At 43.1% G+C, this 16054-nt stretch overlaps 2 protein-coding genes across 6 annotated transcripts; both read right to left on the bottom strand.

The window, feature by feature from the left end:
* Positions 1 to 318: 318 nt before the first annotated feature.
* bnipl (BCL2 interacting protein like) lies at positions 319 to 9118 on the bottom strand. Of its 4 annotated transcripts, none has more exons than XM_028978768.1 (11): positions 8846 to 9118; positions 5778 to 5852; positions 5514 to 5594; positions 5360 to 5430; positions 4743 to 4973; positions 4323 to 4505; positions 3810 to 3912; positions 3468 to 3599; positions 1644 to 1730; positions 1402 to 1500; positions 319 to 1288 (listed from the first exon to the last, which is right to left on the bottom strand). In XM_028978768.1, coding segments are annotated over exons 2-11 (1014 nt in total). In that variant the 5' UTR covers positions 5780 to 5852; positions 8846 to 9118; the 3' UTR covers positions 319 to 1263. The 4 variants fall into 4 exon arrangements, with proteins under 4 accessions (XP_028834601.1, XP_028834600.1, XP_028834602.1 ...); XM_028978767.1 differs by lacking the exon at positions 5778 to 5852 and having other exon boundaries at positions 8846 to 8941; positions 9072 to 9097; XM_028978769.1 differs by lacking the exon at positions 8846 to 9118 and adding an exon at positions 6123 to 8061.
* Positions 9119 to 9354: 236 nt separating this feature from the next.
* prune (prune exopolyphosphatase) lies at positions 9355 to 16019 on the bottom strand. 2 transcript variants are annotated; one of them, XM_028978757.1, is made up of 8 exons: positions 15827 to 16019; positions 13887 to 13991; positions 13371 to 13573; positions 12843 to 13027; positions 12133 to 12291; positions 11940 to 12034; positions 11362 to 11520; positions 9355 to 11196 (listed from the first exon to the last, which is right to left on the bottom strand). In XM_028978757.1, the coding sequence occupies exons 1-8, from the start codon at positions 15863 to 15865 to the stop codon at positions 10750 to 10752; spliced, it is 1392 nt and encodes a 463-aa protein (XP_028834590.1). In that variant the 5' UTR covers positions 15866 to 16019; the 3' UTR covers positions 9355 to 10749. The 2 variants fall into 2 exon arrangements, with proteins under 2 accessions (XP_028834590.1, XP_028834591.1); XM_028978758.1 differs by lacking the exon at positions 15827 to 16019 and having other exon boundaries at positions 13371 to 13521.
* Positions 16020 to 16054: the final 35 nt, after the last annotated feature.

The raw sequence follows: 16054 nt of genomic DNA, 5'->3' as shown, positions 1-16054 counted from the left end.
GTGATTCTTCAGTAGAAAGCATTTTGCCAGTGACCCCTGAGATTGTTTTTGTAACACTGAGGGTTAAATACATCATTTGCTAGGTGAGTTCAAATTCCTTTAGCATTCTTCTCCCTGGATCTATAAATATAGAAGTGCTTATCGCAAATTCCAGACTGGCAGGAGACCCTTGGCGTCTGTAACCATGTGAATCGTGTCTAAAGTTCTTCACGTTAAAGACTTGATAATAATAAAAAAAGACTTGATAAAGCTATTCCTCATAAAACTTGACAGTGTCCCTGATGTCTTCCTGACTGCAAGACTCACCAATTCCAACAATTCTGTTGTAGCTTTTTATTTACAATAGCAAAATATCTGACCACCACCAGGCTTTCAAGAATATGGGGAACTGATTAGAAATCGCATTGAAGAGAGAATTGTGTTAAACCAGACTGACATGGTGCTCCGTAACACTGAACTCTGTTTTCAGATAGATTAGACTGTTGCAATATGGATTCCTGAAGTCACAACTAAATAATCACAGCCTTGAGCCTAAAATCATAATGCAAATTTTCAACTGTCTCCATCAGACCGTACATTATTGAGCCTTCCTAATTGATGCAGTTATATTAATATGAAAATGAATACACATTTTGCTATTAGTTAGCTCACTTCCTCCTGCTACAGATTTCTTTTAGTTGTAATTTTATCAATGAACTGCTTTAATTTTTAAGTATTGCATGAAATTTACTATTAATCGCTTTCCTGTGTTCATGTTCATGTTCGAGCACAAATTGTTCAAGTATTTGCTTGTATAAATACCTGTGCTACATTTAACAACACTACATAAATGCTTTAAATGGATTTTTTTTAAACAAAGTAATGGCCCTTTACTAATATTTCAATACCAATATATTTTAAACAACCCCCTGTTGAGAGTCTTCTCTTTTCCTTGTAACAGGAACCACGGCTGCTAATAAATAAGAATTTAAATTAAATTCATTCCTATTATATCCTACTGTACAGTAATAATACATAGTTTTAATAAGATTGTAACCTCCTTCTAGGATCAATTGGTGTGTAAATGTAACATGAGAGTAAAGTTCTGTTCCTTTTCAGCACCTGGATATGTTTTTGCTGTTATGAATAAGTGTAAAAATAATCCACTGTTTCAACAATTCAGTGTTCATCTGACTTCGACCCCTGCTGGTTTGGAGGAGCTTCATGTTGTCTGTATTTGTCCATTTGAGCATTATATGCTGCTGCCCTTCTTCTAAAAACACTTCACCTGTTCAGGGTCTTATCAAATCTGCAGGAAACAAACAAAAGGAAAAGGTAAACCTTCAAGTTCCCACATGCCGATATGATGATGATGATGATGAGAATGAGAATGATTCTGTGTAAAACAGGACGTCTCCTCACTCCAGGATGCAGTCTGGGATCTGCAGGTGATCCATGGGGATGAACTCAGAGAGATCATTGAGTCTGCGGACGAACCGCACTTTCTTGCTGAACTTCTCACTGAGACAAATCACACCATCGTTTCGAAGAATCAGATTTCACTCGATCGTGATGCACAGTCGTGCCGCGTCTCGTTTTCGCATCGCACGTGGTTTAATGACGATGCCCGGTAGTACGTGACCTCCATACATGCGTGTCCTTACCTGATGAAAGGCTTGACCAGGGTAATCAGGGCCTTGACGTACCAGGCTGGGTGCACCACAAACAGACCTTTCAGATCCTTCTTCAGCCTGTTCCAAAATGCCAAAAACGCATGTTACTGCCACCCTGTCTATCACTCACTGGGCGCAGGGCCGGGAAAAGCAAATACATATGTGGTGTGCATTAAAACGCTAAATAATATTTTCATTTTGAAGGAATGAATTTGACGTCCTGGCATTTAAATGACAACATTTGCAGTGACCCTGTTTTGACGCTGGCAGAGGAAGAGGGTGACGCTATGACCATCTGCATGTGGAGGGTGACACATGGCAGGAGTCACTGTCCTTTGTTTGCCAATCCAGTCTGGGTGGCTACAATCTCGCTGATTCACACTGAGGTCATAATAATAGTAATAGTAATAATAATAATAAAAAATCCCCGGATCAAAGACAAGCAGGGCATGTGTATGAGCGCCAGCAACAGGATCAACAGTTCATACTGTTGACCGGAATTGGTTGCAAAATTCTACCCTCCTATGGAAGGACTGCGATGCGGTGCTGTACTAGTGGATATGGGAAAGGGTTTTTATTGTGTGTGTCCCCCACCAGAAATTAAAATAACATTTATCTGAACGGCTACTTCATCATAGCTCTGTTTGCGCTTTTTAAACCAGAGCTTGTTGTAGAGCGTGGCATGCGTTGCTTTAGCATGAGATCATGTGCTGATTCAGTCAGGGAGGATGGGACTTCACGCGGCTCGATGTTGTCCATCTCTAAATGCCAACTATCGCTCCAGTCGCTCATGAGGTGATGTCTGAAATATTTCAGCCGTGAGGTGGGAGCTTTTGTTTTAGTCAGCATTACTACCGCTGTGAGGTAATGAGACTGATTCGTGCCCACCGAATCTTTAAATGTGAAGTGAAGCACAGCCCAGCACACGGTGCACACAGTGAAATTTGTCCTCTGCATTTAACCCATCGCCCTGAGTGAGCAGTGGGCAGCCATGACAGGTGCCCGGGGAGCAGTGTGTGGGGACGGTGCTTTGCTCAGTGGCACCTTGGCGGATCGGGATTCGAACCGGCAGCCTTCTGATTACGGGGCCGCTTCCTTAACCGCTAGGCCACCACTGCACCACTACCACTGCCAAATGTTGCATTATTTCCATTCTGTAGGTGAAATGGAATCGGCTCTGCTTGTTTTATCCTGTGTGCTATAATTTCCTGGCTCTTTGAAAGTAAAATGCATGAACAGCCATGTAAACCTAGAGGGGATCTGGTGTAAATCTTTTGTGTGAACCATTATGCTGCCATTACATAGGCTAAAGAAAGTTTCATTGGAGCACTGGCAGTAAACACAGAGGAATATGGCGCATGCCTTATGTCCGTTTCATTGTAAAGATGCCGTACCAGCCATCAGGCCTTCGATTATCTGAACTGACAGCATCTGCAAATGGGACACTGCACTGCACAAACTGTGACCATGAACCTTTAAATGGCCGTGCTGTGCTGTGCATTCAGCACTTGAGGTCAGGGGGTTATCTAAAGAATGCTCTCCGGGAACTCCTTTCCTCTGATAGCAAGTCCTCCAGCCTATGAATAATTACAACATTCCCGTCATATTTCATACGTGGGGATGGCTGAGACAGAGCGGCGAGAAAAAAACACTCTCCATCGAGACACTCCCAGTCGATAGGATCAACATTATATTCTTCACCAGAGCGCCCTCTCCTGGGAAACCACACAAACCACTGTCTCCAGGCGAGACGTGTCATGCCCATGAAACAAATTACATTTCGAGTTGCAAATTGAAAGCAGACGCGGCCCTTACCTCCTGTCGATTAAATTGTAACACTCCCGCAGCCATTTCATAGCTGGCATTTTGCTCCTTGGGGCCATTCCACACAGATACACCATGACATAGTTCTCAGATACCATCAGGTCTAACGTACCCACAATGTACCTTACAATTAACACATACAAAAAGACAATGGTGGCATGTCATATAGTTATAGTTATAGTTTATAGTTTAGTTTAGTATAGTTTAGAGTTATAGTTTAGTTTTTAGCACAACTTCAACACGTCAAAACTAAGCACAATAATAATCATTAACCTGATAAGCATAAACAGTGGATTGCACGTATTCAGTAATAGCTCTGTAACCAGGTCTCACCTGAAGAGGTTTTCCATGACATATTCATAGTTCTCAACAGTGTTATCTGGTAAATAACAGGATGAGAACAAAATGATGGCATTCAGGCCATCTCCATAGTAACCTAAACATATATAAAGAGTAAAAAAATTATTACAGATCTACAGGGTGGGCCATTTATATGGATACACCTTAATAAAATGAGAATGGTTGGTGACATTGAACACATTTTATAAGTGGTAAGAAACTTACGTTAAAACCAAGCACACCATTGTTTATCTTGTGAAATTACCAATAAATTTGATGTGTCACATGACCCTCTTCCTATTGAAAAAACAAATGTTGGATCCAAGATGACCGACTTCAAAATGGCCACTATGGTCACCGCCCATCTTGAAAAGTTTGCCCCCTCACATATACTAATGTGCCACAAACAGTTAATATCACCAACCATTCCCATTTTATTAAGGTGCATCCATATAAATGGGCCACCCTGTACACTTCCCATCAGGTCTTTGTCAAGCTCAGACTCACCACCATGGGAGAGAACTTGCAGGTATGGTTCCAGAACACTCATGTTGACATGATAGTCCTGACCAGCAATGCAGAACCGACGCCACCGCCGTCCTTGGCTGTCCACCCGATCCAGCTCCATATGTGCCATGCTTGCGGAGCTGGCACGCCTGCTTTTTCTTCTGCCCATCCTCGGCAGGTCATCTGATACAGGGAGAAGATTCAGACACAGACAACCTGAGCAATCATCTCCACTCCCCGCAGAGTCTGTTCTCAAAACCATCACGTCTTTCCAGCCGAGAAGATCACTGGGTTCTATCTACCGACACAATGGACATTTTACCCCGTTATTCCATCAGAACCACCACCTTTTTACTACAAACTCTCTCTCAGTTTACTGCCGCTTTTAAAAAGCCGACATTATTGGTGATAAAAGTTTACCCTCCCACTCCCAGTTGTAGGATTCGCTGTCGGACGGCGTCTCCAGAGCCTCCAGGTTGATGTCCAGCTCCGTGTCGTCAGGGGAGGGGGAGAGGGCGGCGGCGGAGAACTCCTCCGATTTCAGGCTGTGGTCCAGAGAGTCCGTTTTGTCCAGCGTGAGACTGAGCGTCGGGGCCACCAGACGCTTTTTTCCAGTGCTGTTCCCTGTCAGTGCCAGGCTGGTGGGGGGCACTAACGCAAGACACACAGAAACAATGCTTGTTTAACATATTCGGATATGTGCAGAGCAACAAGCATAATTTACACTAACTACAGTTTCATATTTAAGATTTTTCATGCACTTCTCTCTCTGGAATGTATCAATTCCAAAATAATCATCATGATAATAACCATTAAACAAAGTCATAATATGGGTTCCTTCCAGAGGAGCCTTGTAGGATTACACCTTTACATTATGTTATATATATATTATCGTAAGCATGATTTATATGTTGCTACAGAACTTTCTACAGCAGGTACGGGGCATTTTTTTGTGCCTTGTTTCTGTTATTTTCTCAGATCCATATCACTCACATACTCTTTAAGCTGCAGATCCGCTTTGACAGGGCAGAACTCACCAGGTCTATTTCCGTTGGCATCGGGGCTCTCAGGCTCATCCTCTGGATTCTGTGCCTCTTCTGGCAGCGGCCTTCATGCAAAGGTGTCAAAAAGGACATGCAGCTGATTTAAGGATATATCCATCTCTATACCTCACAAACTTACTCCACAGACCTGGGGAAGTCCTCGTCCTGCCACTCTTCCTGAAGCTCCATATCGGGTATATGTGACAGTGTCTTGCTGTTCTCAGGACACCTGAAGGAAACGCAGACATCCTCTAAATCTGGTGATTCCATGTTATCAGCCAGGGGTTGTATGTGGGTAAAACTTTCATTGGAAGAATAAACCCTATATAACAGTCTACAAAAGGCCCAGTACAACCCTGCTGGTTTTCATTCCAACCAAGTCACAAATACTTAACCAATAAGAGGATCTCACATAAATGCTTCTTCTTTTGTAGGACGTGCAGGTTACGTCTTTTCCCCAGAATTCACAGGCCACACAACACAGTGCCTGCAAACCCGTGAAATAATAACCCTTGAAATGGACAGTATTAATGTCATGACATGATGTCATAATTTATCTGCTGCATGGCTCATAATTCATTATTCTGCATTGTTATATCACCAGCTGTCAAATAAGGCCAATAGTAGACAGACAGATAGATAGACAGATAGACAGATAGATAGATAGATAGATAGATAGATAGATAGATAGATAGATAGATAGATAGATAGATAGATAGATAGATAGATAGATAGAAATGTAAACATTCAAGCTCACCGTTTACTCCTGTCACAAAAGAGTCAGAAACCCTACAAGCTCCGCATTTTCGTCTGTAATTGCGGAAAAAGCCTTTAAACGTGTCGGGACGTTTCTGTTACGATGTTGTCACGGTTCATCCGCGACGCGACCTCACAACAAACAGCGTGTCAGAGTCTCGCAGCCAATCAGAGCGCAGCTCCGGCGGCGGCACCTGGGAGGAAGGTGATTTGCCACGCCCACACCCAGCAATGCGGAACAAGCCCACGTCCACACCCACGCTGCGGTCCCGGCTCCGCCCAGATCCCCGCGAGCACAGCCAGTCCGGTATGATACTGAATAGCTTTAATATAAATACATCAAAGTATTTGCGATGAGAATATTATATATTTAAATAGGCCAAGCTGACTTTACTAATGTCTTAATGTAACAACTACAACGATCATGACTGATATAAATTATACATGTTTATATTAGATTAACATTAATAAATTATTAATATTATATAACAGCCCAGACTGTAAATAATAGCACCAGAGGACAGCAAATAAATGCTACACATTCAAACCAGGGGACAATAGTTTAACTTTCTCCATCACATGGCCACATTAAACACCTGAAGATCAAGCTTGTGCTCAAGCAATCAAAGTATTGATCAGTTGAACAAAAGCTATTGGCAAAGCCAAGTGCCAGACTGCAACCAGAAACAAGCCACTGTGTTCCACTTTACTTGTTCTTCTCCAGGCAGGAATTCACAAATGCGAGCAGAAGCACGAGCAACGCCGTGTACTCTAATCTCTCCGGTTTTACACTAACCTTTGTTTGGGTCACACCCTGCAGCAGACTGGCATCGATGCCTGACAAAAAAAGCCAAGTGGAAATGCCAGCCAAACCTAGAGCTCATCGTTGTAATGTCCACTAATATTTGGTTCTGTCTCTCACTTTCTGTCTAAATAATTACATTTACAACATTTATCAGACGCCCTTATCCAGGAGACACTCGGGGTTAAGTGTCTTGCTCGGGGACACAGTGGTAGTAAGTGGGATTTGAACCTGGGTCTTCTGGTTCATAGGTGAGTGTGTTACCCTGATCTACATTTTATGAAGTTGCCCCAATCTAACCAGGGCTTATTTAGCCATCTGCAGACAGAAATCACTCCAGTGGAGTTTGGCAACACTGTTAGGCTGTTGAGTCACAAACGGTCACGAAGCACTTTCACAACAGAGCGATCGCTGCGGTGAGCTGTGATATACCTGCTCGCCTGTGATGTCCTTCTGAACTGCGTCGTTGTGACTTTCTTGGAATGCTCGTTTCTACACTCGCCGCTTTTCACTTTTCACTGTATAGAATATCCTGTTCAATCTATGGAATTCTGGAAAGCAGAACTCTTTAAGATCAGATTCGTCGCTGACCTGAACCTTTAACAGAGGTCAAATCACAGCTGATGACCAGGTGGCAAGGCCATGGGCCTAAAAGATGATGTGTGTGGGCAGTGAAGGTCTGCACATCCTGTCTGATTCCTCAGAAGATCAATGTTGTCCACTGGAAAACTAAGTTGTCTGTGTGTGCATTGTGAAAGATGGCGCAGAGGGCATTGAAGGGAGAGAGTGGGCTATTGGAAGAAGTGTGATGCTCTCCTGGATGTTCGTACCTAAACACATACTAAGTACGTAAAGACTGTTGCAGGCCACGTGTACCCACTCATGGCAACAGTGTTCAAGGGTGGCATTTCTCTCTTTCTGTAGGATATTCACATTTGTGGGCTGCACACCTTTTGGTAGAGCGTTCTATTTTAAACACCCTTACTCATAACCCTAATGCTTATCATATGAATTCAATTTTGTTTAGTTGAAATGTGAAAAATAACAATTTATACAATGCCCAGTGCTATACTCCAATACCCCATTACACAATACCCAGTGTTATACCCCAATACCCCATTACACAATACACAGTGCTATACCCCAATACCTCATTACACAATACCCAGTGTTATACCCCAATACCCCATTACACAATACACAGTGCTATACCCCAATACCCCATTACACAATACACAGTGCTATACCCCAATACCCCATTACACAATACCCAGTGTTATACCCCAATACCCCATTACACAATACCCAGTGCTATACCCCAATACCCCATTACACAATACCCAGTGTTATACCCCAATACCCCATTACACAATACACAGTGCTATACCCCAATACCTCATTACACAATACCCAGTGTTATACCCCAATACCCCATTACACAATGCACAGTGCTATACCCCAATACCTCATTACACAATACCCAGTGCTATACCCCAGTACCCCATTACACAATACACAGTGCTATACCCCAATACCTCATTACACAATACCCAGTGCTATACCCCAGTACCCCATTACCTAATACACAGTGCTATGCCCCAATACCTCATTACACAATACCCAGTGCTATACCCCAGTACCCCAATACCTCATTACACAATACCCAGTGCTATACCCCAGTACGCAATTACACAATACCCAGAGCTTATAGAAGCCCATCATTGTTTAGTATATATGGTACTAGGCTGAGTGTCTGTGGCGAGCTAGTTCTCTTTTAAAGAAACACCTCAATGTACAATATCAGTAACAAAATGTGGGTCTGTATTCCTTTGTATTTTTCCTTTTCCTGTAAGCTCCTCACATTTGCATTCAAAGCGTACATCAAGACAGAGCTACTGTAACACCCAGTTTAAACTACTCACCCGTTTAGCACGTACTGGTCCCTCTTGTCTGAATACGTCCCCATGTCAGTACGCAGACGTGCGAACTCTTACTTGTAAAATCCTGAGGTCTTGCATCTTCACAGAAGACGTCAATTACTGTGGGTGTGTGTCGGTAACTGAACTCACCCTCTCTGTCAGTACAGGTTTTTCTGCATTTCATTGTGATCTCTCAGGACCTGTTCCCCATTGGCTCAGCTCGTCTTACCTGGGCAACGCTTCTGTCTGTCTCAGTCTGAAGCAAGGCAAACAGGGAAGTAGGAAAGACACCAAAGCTGCAAACAAACCCTGCATGGTCCTAAAACACACAGGCTTTCTTTCCACGCCTCATATATGAACGTTTGGCTCAGAGCTCTTTCTGCCATGCTGCATAACCAAACGCGCAAACATGTGCGTTAATGAAGCTTAAAATTACACAAATGATTAATATATACACACATGCACACACACACACACACATGCACACACACACACACAAAGAGGCTTCAAAATCATTTTTAAAATATTTTTTATATGAACAGAAATTAAACACTGTAGGGTAGAAACACTGAATTTTTGGAAACATTACATTGCTACTAGTGGAGCATATATTGAATTTATAAATCACGTGGAATTTTTCTGATTGCCCTGCTTATCTCCTTGTATGCCATTGGTGATATTTAGTATCTCCATCCAAGCAATGCCGAGCACAATATCACCTTTTAAAATAGACGTGGGTCCATTCGACAAAGTGAACAAGGATTATATAAAGTGATTAAAATTAATCAGAAAAAATTAATCGGTCATTTGAATATGATAGATACTTTGATTCTTTTAACAAATACATTTTATGTTATAATTCCTTATGGTTAATGAATAATATGTCATTACTAGGTGTGGGTTGTGTGGCCCGAAAAGTGATTTCTGTGATTATCACAAAAAGAGCAGTCATATTCAATGTAAAATTGAGGGATTGATGATACAGAAAACAAATATATCATTACACGGTTTGATGTATAAGAACAAGCTGAATATTGTGATAATACTGTTAATACATTTTTCATGGGATAGCACTACCCAAGGGATTATGAATAAATTGTACACACCATTCAAGTCACTCTCTTTGATCAAGTAAAAGCATGCTTCACAATGTCATTTCCAGGTAGCTTGTTTCCATTTTCCCTCACAGCTTGAAGACAACGCTATTAGAAATTTCCTCAGTTTTATAAATGATCTCAGCGATTACATTTTAAAAACACAATTCTTTCAGAAACTGTAAAGACTACATATTCAGCTCAAGCTAAACAAACGCAAAACTGCACTGGTCGCTACTTGGCGTGGCGTCTCCACTTACTTTTGTCATGTGACATCCTGTTTGACAGAACTGACACAGTTATAATCATTAGCTGAACGCCGGGTTTCGTTTCACCCGCACACAGTAGGTTAATAAGAGCGAATGGACATCGGTCGAAGCTCCATGACCAACAACAGGCCAGCGAGCGGTAAAATCACTTCATCTTCCAAACCTACATCACTCACAGGGTTACATTTGTACGTCCTGACAGCATATCAAATACCCCAAATAACACATTCGTTGCTTTGGATGACACATAAAATATGCTTCACAAAATTCAGTTTACAAGTGTCATAAATGCAGAAAGCTGTCTGATATGCACGTTGTTCATACTACATCTTTCCGAAGGTACCGTATACCAATTACATCAAATCAAAAAAGGCATCAGAACAAATTAATGGGAACATCCTAATGTTACACTCAGCTGCAGCTCGGCAAAATGCACTGACGTGGAAAATTGATTCCGGTTTCCATATTCATGCAGTTCGAACCAGTGCATGCAGCTTGGATCAGCTGTATTAACCCTGCTCCAGAGCTGGGGAACGCGTCAGCGTTAACACCCTTCCGGTTCCTTGTCGTCGGGGTCCTCCTCACTAGCCATCTTGATTATCTTCTCCACTATGGCCTCTTCGCTGATTCTGGGGAAGCCATTATCGAGAGGGCAGCCCTCGACTAGGCTATTCATAGGCGTGGGAGGCACCTGGGAGTCCTCCTCTATCCCAGCATCCTCGGGCGCTGCATCACACTGATGAGAGTGATACTGACCGCCTTTCTCCATGGCAGGGCAGCAGGCGCCCTCCAGCTCCCCTAAGTCATCCAGGTTGCCACACTGGGCTATTCTTTTTTCCCAGGACCTCAGGAATTCCTTGATTATGGGTAAGACCTTCTTGCGTGAGGCCACAGTGTTTCTTTGATTGTACGCCTTTATGTCACTATAAGGGCTACGTAGTGGGGAAAGGTCCAGATTTGGATTCTGGGCATTCTCTAATGCTTGACTCATCTGGTAGAAAAAAAAAATATTAAGAAATAGCAGATATGTTGCTTATTTTATCTTGACAAATACAAGGCATGGTACCATGAAAGGTATGCACAGCAGGCATGGGAAAATTCACAGGACATTAAAACATTCAAACTAAAATGTTTGACAATGAAGTGTGAAAGTCACCTCCTCCCTGTAGACTGTACTGGAGCTGTAGACCGCCAGCTGACGGAAAGGCTCATTGTTTTCGCTGAACGAAATTGTCATCGTGACCAAAAGGTTGTATTTGTGTTTATGGCAGAATTCACAAAGTTCTTGCTGCAAGCCACTTCTCTGTAGGAACGCCTGAAAGAGGACACGATTTGATGCTGTTAGTAGGCCATATGGTTCGCAAATACAGGCCTGTCATCAATCAATGATATCAGTGCATAAACTCTGGGTGTGGCAAAAACAGTGCTAGGTGTGTCCTGGTGGGAAACGGGCCAGTTTGAACAATGAAACATTTACCCTTCACTAGTATTAGGGGAATGCATATGTACAAGTTAAGAAACTCTCCACAAGAAAAAGACTTGATTTAAGAAAGAAAGCTCAATAGCAGCCATGATTCTTTTGGAATGTAAACATCAGTGAATGGATCTACATACCTAGTCACGTTTAAGAATAAACTTAAAAAAAAAAAATGCACACAGCAAGTTAAATCATTAATAAAGCCAATGGCACCAAATCAAAAAAGCACAGGATCCAAGTACAACCATCGATCTCACCTCCATTTGCATATAAACGACACTGACGGCAAGTTTCAAGTCCCCTCCTGAGGCTGCCTTCATATCTTTCAGCAACATCTGCTCTGTGGAGAGACCTGTGGCACCAAAAAAGAAAAAGATGCCTCGGTTGACATGTTTGTGTGAATCCTTTTCTGACCTCACACTGTCACATAAGTTCTCTTCAGGCACTCACCTGACACGTCGAATCTGGCGTTCTGCAGAGACTGAAATAGCGTGCCTCTTTCGGGCAGGTTTGGGAACCGTGACTCTAGAAGACTGGCATACTGGCTGTCCTTGGGTGTGACCTTCCCAGCCTCAGGGGCCATGTTAACACAGTCTAAGACTATGGTACCTAGCAGGAGTGCAGAAGAAAATGTGTTAAATTAATAAAAATCACATCAGAATCCGGGTGATGGTTGTCATATCTTCCCCTGACAATATTCATGTTACTGTTTGCTGACAACTGTAAGGTCTGGGATTTAATTTTAACTACACGCTGGCATAGGCATGGTGGGTGGCTGCATTGCTTTGTCCTTTTCATGTCTGGACATCTGTGCACATCTTGTGTTGTGCCCTCTAGTGTACTCCTCCAGTAACACACACACACACACACACACACACACACACACACACACACACACACACACACACACACACACACACACACACATATATATATATATAAATGAATGTAAAAATATAATTCGATTTTTGTATGTTCTTTTGCAAAAACGCTGTGGAAGAAAAATTTAAATCACTACAGGAATCTGCAGCTGATCTTAATAAATTGCTCTGCATGTGGAGCCACCCAGGCTTTGATACAGCAACCAGAATCCTTAGTTAGCACTGGCTGTGACACCAGCTGCTACTCTCTCATGTGTGCCATGTTGCTATGGTAGTTACCGTATAAGAGCTGTGCCACCTGCTCATCAAACACCTCGGGGGCCTTTTGAGCAATCCGCTCAGTCACCAGGGTGGCACAGGAGCCCACGGTCTCTACCGTAATGGGACATGATGGAGAAGGCTTCCTCTCCACGAGGTGATGGTCAATCACTTCCACCACAGCCCCCTCCAAATCACTGTCCCCACTGCAGACAAAAGGACAAGAGGTGTCATGAGAACCTTGCAGGGACACTTATAGGCCATACGTGGTTATACAGTCACGTTTAACCATTTATTACAGATTTACTTATAATGAAGTGCACTTTGTCGTCTGACAGGAGGTGAGTTCTAGTCCTTACTCTGGCAAAGAGATTCAGGAAATTGTGCCATGTCACGGACCTAAAATAGATTGGGTAATCGTCCAGTTGCAACTGGGCAAAAGGGGGAAGAACTGCAAAGTGAACTTACTAAACAAATATGTATAATATCACAACACAGTTGTTATAGAACGCCGTTGTTGTGGCCTAATATAAATGAATTTATCCTGACCTGGGTAAAACATTGTGGTCCACCAGGGTTAAGGCCAGCTGTTTAGCTTTGTGCAGGCCGTGCAGGTCGACCTCGTCGCGGAAAACGAGCACGTCCTGGGGCAGGCCGCACTCCCTCAGAAGGAAGACGCTGTCCGTGCGCAACGGGAACTCTGACCGTGGGATGTTGAGGACAGGCACAGCTACCTTAACAGGGTCCAGAGACTTCCCCCCCCCAAAAAAAGAACAGCAGATGGGTTCACAACTAATACCTTCCCCCTACTGTACTTTCTACCAAAATACCTATAGCTTCTCCATGAATTAATATACTCTCTGGCTTGGTGGTACAGATTTTAGATATATGGATTGTGTGTACTAAATCACCATCTGTTATGACATTTATCCAGAGTGTCTTACAACCAGTAGTTATAGGGACAGTCCCCTTGGGCTGCCAGGTATAAGCTACCGTGATAGCATTACCTCATAAAGGGTAGCTGTTTGTAAGAGGCATTTATTAGGAGGCTCCAGAGGCACTCACCTTGGAAAGAAGGTATGCAAACGTGAGGGCTGACACCACAGAGTCTAAATCGCAGGCCTCGTTTCCCAGGACCACATGCAAGCCAGGCCTTTCTTTGGCGGGACTCTGATATTGAGCAGGAACACAAACAGTAGTCAAGTTCCACATGTAAACACAAAAAGGCAAAAATCAATCAATCACGCGGCATCGTGTCAATCAGCGTTATCAGTGGAATTTTGCAGCTGTAGAGCGATTATACAAATATTATACTGTATAAGCCAGTCTCTACACAACTGACAACTTCAATATAGTGCACATGAACACATTAAATGCAACAAGTATGTGCATTTAAAAATATATATATATATATATTTGCCTGTCATTCAGCAGGTTAATTCATGTATTCTCAACAAATCCTCTTTTCTTAAAAAAAGCACAAATGATAAATCAAATATAATTGGAAGAAAGAATTATAGAATTCTGAGTAATATGCTTTGTCACCATGAAAATATTATATCTTTGCTTATAATGCAGCCTGACACATGATGCTGATGCTGTCTGGCCTCAAAACCATCCAACTGGAGTATTAATCTGCCAGAGGACTTCAATCAGATCTCTCTGATAAATGAAATGAAAAGAAAATGTCTTTTGTGATTTAAGAGAGCAAAAGAACAGTCAGCGGTGCCTTATGGACTCCAGCATTGGTTTAATTAACCGCATATCTGAGGAAAGTCAGCGAAAGCACCCAACTTGAGCCGAAACCCTGACACGTGCAGCGTATAGGATCTGGTCCCTACGCTACATCCCTGCGTTTCTGTTCTCTTATTTCGTATTCTGTTTCGCTCAGCAGACAGCAGCACTTTCCACAGACAGCGTCTGATGCCATAGCTGCGAAACAGAGAAGTGATATATATATACGGATAAAGATAGTCGTGTCATCACATCAAACCTCATGTGATAATTAGGACACCAGCAGGGGAAATAAAAGCGCCTCACCTTTCCCCGGGGTGGATGAGGAGATCAGAGGAAGTGAGGCATGTCTAAGCGAAATGGAGCACGGGACGGTGAGTAAACACCGAGTGCGGAGAAAAACACGGAGAGCCATGTTTGGTCTCGTCTGCGCCAGCACACTGGAGTGGTTCGTTGGACCAGAAACCACACAAGCGAGAGCGCTTCTCGCCACTCTCCCTGGTTCTTGTGGTACGGCGCGCGGCGCCGGTGCGACGCCAGCGGGCCTTATCGCCGCGCCTCTTGTTGACAGCAGGTGGCATTGTTTGGAATGACAACAAGCCCACCCCGCTCCTCGGGGACCAAAGGGGAGACGTGAGCCCTGTCCGGCCTAACCATTGCTACACAGCATGCTCTTTCTGCAGCCACACCTTACTGCCCTGCTGTAGGTTAAACAAATGATTTATATTTATGTCTGTAGAGAGGCAGACTTACTGCAAAAACAAACCTTGAAATAAATCAATAATTACACAGACTAATCCTAACTGGCCGTAAGCTCCTCAGTAATGACTAGTATTATCATGAGGAGGATTTAAATAAAAACCATACCAAACAAAACTATAACTTAAAGACTTACAGAAACGTTGTTATTCTAAAGCTTATTTCTCAGAATTACTTGCACAAAGTAACATTGAACATTGCGAAATTAACCTTACAAAACATTATAAAACACAGGATTAAAAACATTTAAGAAATAAAACTGGCAGATCATAACATGGTCAACTGCTGTAAACTGTTTACTCGGGAGCTCGCGCTTTAGGGTTCGGGTTTTTAAGACGTCGTGACGTCACTGAAACGTTTTACGAAGGCTCGTGGCTTAGTATTGTCTCCTAATTAAAAAAAAAAAAAGAACCTCAGTGAGGTTAAACTTAAAAAAAAAAATTAAAATGAAACAGAAAATGGATGAAGCCAAGCAGCCACGCTCGACCCTGTTGGACGTTCGGTGGCCTTACCGTCAGCGCCTCGCGGGAGCTCCGTAAAAACGCCTCCATCTTCAGCAGGTCGCCGCGGCTCGACAGCAGCCTATGAAGCGCAATGACGCCGCCGTTTGCGCTTGAATAAACCCCGTATGAGCTACCAATGCGCCTTCAGGGTGGCTGCAAATAATGGGCTAAGGGACGGGGACTGCTTTAGTATTGCCATGCGTCGCCTCAGGTTGAAGTTGAACTACGCGAGAATGG

Source organism: Denticeps clupeoides, chromosome 5 (assembly GCF_900700375.1).
Source record: "Denticeps clupeoides chromosome 5, fDenClu1.1, whole genome shotgun sequence".
NCBI classification, from domain to species: domain Eukaryota; kingdom Metazoa; phylum Chordata; class Actinopteri; order Clupeiformes; family Denticipitidae; genus Denticeps; species Denticeps clupeoides.
Note: the sequence above shows the minus strand (reverse complement) of the source record. Positions and strands in the feature narration are given on the sequence as shown.

What these genes read in the sequence shown, in the direction of transcription:
- bnipl (XM_028978765.1), bottom strand. Translation starts at nt 8,889, where the DNA reads ATGGGGACGTATTCAGACAAGAGGGACCAGTACGTGCTAAACGG. An exon ending in CTACAACTGGGAGTGGGAGG is followed by an intron (nt 4,506 to 4,742) that starts GTAAACTTTTAT and finishes TCCCTGTATCAG; the next exon opens with ATGACCTGCCGAGGATGGGC. An exon ending in GCAAGTTCTCTCCCATGGTG is followed by an intron (nt 3,913 to 4,322) that starts GTGAGTCTGAGC and finishes ATATATGTTTAG; the next exon opens with GTTACTATGGAGATGGCCTG.
- prune (XM_028978757.1), bottom strand. Translation starts at nt 15,865, where the DNA reads ATGGAGGCGTTTTTACGGAGCTCCCGCGAGGCGCTGACG. An exon ending in GGTGGCACAGCTCTTATACG is followed by an intron (nt 12,292 to 12,842) that starts GTAACTACCATA and finishes CACTCCTGCTAG; the next exon opens with GTACCATAGTCTTAGACTGT. An exon ending in GTACAGTCTACAGGGAGGAG is followed by an intron (nt 11,197 to 11,361) that starts GTGACTTTCACA and finishes TTTTTCTACCAG; the next exon opens with ATGAGTCAAGCATTAGAGAA.